The sequence below is a fragment of the Montipora capricornis genome, chromosome 1 (assembly GCF_036669925.1).
Source record: "Montipora capricornis isolate CH-2021 chromosome 1, ASM3666992v2, whole genome shotgun sequence".
NCBI lineage: Eukaryota > Metazoa > Cnidaria > Anthozoa > Scleractinia > Acroporidae > Montipora > Montipora capricornis.
In genome coordinates this window covers 11361509-11366508 of record NC_090883.1, presented here as the reverse complement: position 1 = coordinate 11366508, position 5000 = coordinate 11361509, and the positions used below count along the sequence as shown (strand labels likewise).

At 36.6% G+C, this 5000-nt stretch overlaps 1 protein-coding gene and 1 long non-coding RNA gene across 3 annotated transcripts in view; one reads left to right on the top strand and one right to left on the bottom strand.

Annotated features, from left to right (window-relative positions):
- Window positions 1-5000, top strand: part of LOC138052338 (ETS translocation variant 1-like) — an 11723-nt gene that overhangs the window by 3890 nt on the left and 2833 nt on the right. For both annotated transcript variants that reach the window (XM_068898903.1, XM_068898826.1), the window contains one exon: window positions 2023-2133. In XM_068898903.1, the coding sequence (XP_068755004.1) occupies window positions 2023-2133 (111 nt within the window). The remainder of the gene's footprint in view (window positions 1-2022; window positions 2134-5000) is intronic.
- LOC138052465 (uncharacterized) lies at window positions 13-1481 on the bottom strand. Its single transcript, XR_011133084.1, has 2 exons — window positions 831-1481; window positions 13-186 (listed from the first exon to the last, which is right to left on the bottom strand). It is a non-coding gene; the product is annotated as an uncharacterized lncRNA (long non-coding RNA).

The following is a 5000-nucleotide window of genomic DNA, read 5'->3' as shown; positions in this document are numbered from 1 at the left end:
CACTTCACTGCCTTCATTCTCTTATTTTTTTATTCCTAAAATAAAAAAGGGTTGTGTCAAATCTCAGAGTGAATAGTTATGCTTGCAGCCATTTTATAATCTCCGCTTCGTTGTTGTGATGAGGAGGAATCCGTGAAAATTTCTGTGTGTTATTTTCTATCCGAAACGTTGGATTTCTCTGCTTTCCTGTAAGATAATAAAGATAAAAAAAAATTCAACGTCTTAGTTTTTGTTTATTCGAACTTTTCTTCTCTTTTTTCTCTTAATTACATAAGTATGTAGTTTGGTTTGATCAGGGTTCGGTCGATGGAGTACTTCACCCACAACTCAAAAGAGGATTTTTTTGTTAAAGTGTAAATTGAATTTTCAATATTGCGGCGCGCCCCGTGTTATCAGAAGTTTATATGCATCGTGACTCAGTGCTAATCAAATGTAATTTTCATGTACAAGAAAGAAATCCAAGCACGCAAAAACGCTGCCATTAACTGCTTTCGGTTTCGCAATTTCTCAAAATGAAATGGACTTCCAGTTTGTGTCAAACATAAAAAGAATGCTCCAGGCGAATTTCGAAATCACCTGCGTCGCTTTTGGATCACGTTTCAAACGCAAAGCCCACTCGAAGCTTCACTGATCGAGCTAGTTAGAAAAGAAAGACTGTTAGCTCTTCCCGAAAGAATTTTAAGGCAATTTTACGGATTTATGTTGTTAATAATTGTACATGCTGTGACTGACTTTCTTAAGTGCTGTACGGTTGATGTGTTGTTAGACTTTACAAATCAAAGGTTCCTTCGTTCATTTACCAGTTTACCAGAACACATATTCACCGGTACTTTTCCGTCATAGTATTTCTCAGGCATATAGTTCACCCCGAAGCTGATATTCTCTCGTAAAAATGTCTGCAAAAGTAACCATTAATGTCCAAATGATTGTAAACCGACCTTCGCAGCTTTGTCTTAAGGTTGAATCGGGCAAAAGGAGCTGATTCTTAAGATCTTGAAGAGTTTCTTTGCTCGTTGCTAATTCGTCGATTGATCCAATAAGAGCCGAGTAAAAAGTGTTCAAGGTCTTGAAATGCATTCGAATATCAAGGTAAAAAGGAAGAGAAGCTGCAATTTATACCGAAGACAGGATATTTACTGTGGTAAACGGGAAGCGATATGTCAACAAGAAAGGGCGGAAACGATCAGAGATTTAAGAGTCTATACTTTAAAAACACTCCGCTACGGGAAACAGGTTAATTTCTACTCGTCCTTTAAAACAAGAAAGAGATTAGAAGCGCTACAGACTTATAACTTTTGTTTAATTTCATCCTTTCAAGTAGAAACGAGGAAGAGGATAATGTTTCTAATCTTTGCTCATTTGACTTCCATCCTGCGGCTCTTCACTTTCTAACGCAATATTTGGTCCAAATTCCTACAAATGATCTACGTTGCGCTCCTTAGTGACGACGATTTTTTCTTTCCTGTTTAAACATGCATGTTATCAAACGGACGTAAGTAACGTTAAATCCGCTTCGCGTGAAAAATAACACAATACGAGTAACAAAGTACTGTTTAATATGAAAATGTCTGCAGATCTTTGCTTTCTAACAACCCCACACACGCTTTCCCTGCTTTCATCAAAACAAGACTTTTAAGGACCCAACCATTTTGATTTTCATTTGCGCTAAAATATGACCGGACATTGTATTCAGTGTGCGTTTGCTAGTTGCTAAAATAATAAGCATCCGACGTTTAGAAAAGCCGAGTGTTTCATTCTATTGAGGCTATCGAATAGATCGTCCTCAAGGCTTCACGGGCTGTCGGAATGGCTGTTGTTGAGAAATTTGGTAAGAAATATATTTTTGGTCTTTTGAGGCTATTTCCTTGATTTTGAAAAACACTTAAATAACAGCCACTTTGATATTTTGATATGGAAGTCCATGGAATCCTTGTCTCTGTGGAAAATTAAATTATTTGAAAATGATGTTGTAGTAATTGCGTAAGCATCTGAATTGTTGATTTTTTTTGCTTGCGTTGTTAGCTGCAGTCTATGATCCAAATGTGCATTCATTTTATGACGAACCTTTGCCATACCCAGAGAGATACCACAAATATACAGAATTCAAAGATCACAAGCCAACTTACAGAGACGGTAAGTTCTATTTAATATTAGAAAAAACAAGTTATTGTATGCAGGTAACTTCAGTTGGTGCAAAATTTACGCAATATATTTCCGTACCATTCGAGACATCATTTTCAGAATGAAATCAACACAACGAACATATGTCGTGTAGTTTTAGGTTTTATTTTTTGTACATGACAGCAAATGAAAAACAACGTGAACTAAAAAATATTTGCGTAGTCACTTGAGTGAGCGGAAGAAAAAAGCCATTCAAATTATTCTGATTAATACAACTCTGCTGTAATATGTAAACCATATATTACGGATGATTCACTGAATTTTGTATAAAGAATTTATATCCCTTTTACAGTAAGTCCATATCGCATGCGAGAGAAGGAAAATAAAAACACAAATTCTTTACTTTACACCTGTCGTGCACAACTATCGCTGCTCAAGATTAAACAAAAAGGCCGCGAAAGCATTTTTTTTTAAATTGTTGAGAAATAACAACCCTGTCCTTGGGGGTTTTGTCATTCTGTGTTTTCAAGGTGTTGAATCTTACTCTATACAGCTAAACTGATATTTAATGATAAGCCCGTAAAGTCTGACAAAATCCCATATTTTAAGATAACAAACAAGCGATATGAGGTACGTCTTAAAAGGCAGTTCACTATCTTTGGCTTGCACTAATTACGGGCGCAATTTTCATTGCGTTCATGAAGCAGCAAGCGGCCAACATAAATTTCAAGCTACTCATCAGATATTTATCAAAAGCTCGCCATTACCCCGGTCATTAAATGAAAGAACCGTTTTCCGGAAAAAAAGGAAAGGCAAAAACTTTGCTTTACCATCACTTTTATTTTTACTGGCAATTTTTCTGGTAAAAACGAATCTTTGAAAATGAAAAAATTGCCGCTAAGATTTAATTGCTTAAATTGGACGAAAATTCGCCTCCTTTTCTATTTTATATCATCAATTAATTCCAGGAAGTTTCTTTTCCCATTAAGGAATAAATATTCTTCAAAAAGACAACTTTCTCTGCAAGATATGAATACTTTTAACGCAAAACAAAATGCTAGACTAGCTGGAGAATAGGGCCTGTGATGAAATCTGAAAGAAAGGCCCGGATGTTGTTCTCGAAATAGACAATAAACACAAATTCAAGTAGATTTGGGGCGAACAAGTTTTTGTTCGAGAATCAGTGGGAAAGGCTCTACCTTTTAACTAAAATTCCGTTCTTTTCGAGAAGGCGTCAGAATAGTGTTCTTTTTTGCATAATCAAGAGATAAATTACTTTTAGCAAAATCAAACACTCTGACGCCAAACTTCTCTTCAGTCGTGACAAATGTCAAAATCATTTGATTTGTATTCAGTTTACCGAACTTTGCACGTCACAAGATTAATTTCGATCTTTTATTTGTTATTTTCGTCTCGTAACTTAATTAAAACGTAAAATGCATGCGTTTTTCAAGGATAACCTACCGCACGCTAAATTATCTCACATGTTATGCAATCAATTTGACAAGAAAATCAATCGATGGTTTGGATTATTCAGATCTATAAAAGTCTACACCTACAAACTGAGTACTGCAGTGTTGCGGCAAACACTGCGTTTTTACAGCAGCGCAAATGCGTCATCTGCCATCCTGAAGTTTCTTAAAAGCCTGACAATATTTTGAATATCAATAGAAGTTAGAAGAGCCATTTCATATCTCTTTGCGCTTTGTCTAATTCTACTCGCTAATGGTGTTTCGTTCTAATTAATCAGGTATTGCTGTATCGCGCATACACATGGCTTTTCTCATATCAAATTCGTTTCGAATTTTCAGTCTGTGTAATAGTAGTTGATTGCAATTTACGATTCTCATTGTGACGCCGGCAGTAACGGACATGTCAGCCTTAGCTCCGACAGGGTATCTATCTCGACCAGAGAAAGAACTAAGCCAAAAAATATATACATATATATAAAAGAAAAGAAAAATGGTGTGTGCAGCAGACAAGTTGAAAACCGGTCGTTAAGAAGTCCCTTTCTTTCTGTACACGTTTGTGTTTCAACCACTGACCATTTCAATCGCAATGAATCCTCCCGTGGCAGAGAGTTCAATGACAAGAGTTCGTAAACTGAAAACAAACTGACTTAAATGCTATCAGGTCATCGCTTCATACTATTCCATGCCCAAGCGTGCAAAATATTGCACACCAAATTCGATCATACCGTTGGAACATTCTTCACGGGCCAAACTGAGAATGAAACCATTAATTCTCAGTAAAAAACTCTGAGGTATCCGGCTGGATGATTTGTGCTGCTTAATACTTTAAACTAAATCATTCCAATATCCATAACATTAGGCACTGATTCCAAGGAGGCAGGTTCAAACAATTATAAGCTGTTTTTTCTTTGCTTTCTCACGACAGTTTTGGGGATTTTTTTTCAGGTTTCTAGTGCTGTATATTAAAGTAACTGGCAGAATGTAGTGGTTAAAAAGCCAGTGGAGCCGCCTATTATTCAACCATATCAACTATAAGATCGTCGTCCGAGCTTAGAAAGATAGATTACATGCTAGCTCTGGGAACCTCACATTTATTGGTTAAGGAACTAGCATTTCGAGGCCTTAGTTTGTAAAGCGACTAAATGCAAAAACCGAAGGATGATCCGCCTACTACTGACAAGGCGCCTTCATGGATCCTAACCCTAACCCTTAAAAGCAAGAGATAATGGAATACTGATGTGTCGCTCAGCTACTGTATTCGTATCTGCAAAAGCGAAAACATCTAATATTTATCCAGAATTATGTAATTTCTGGATCACATTCTTACCGAACGGACGCAGCTGAAATATCTACGGAAGTTTGCTTCACGAAAACCTCTAAACAGAGGTGTTGTAAATTCTGCTACCG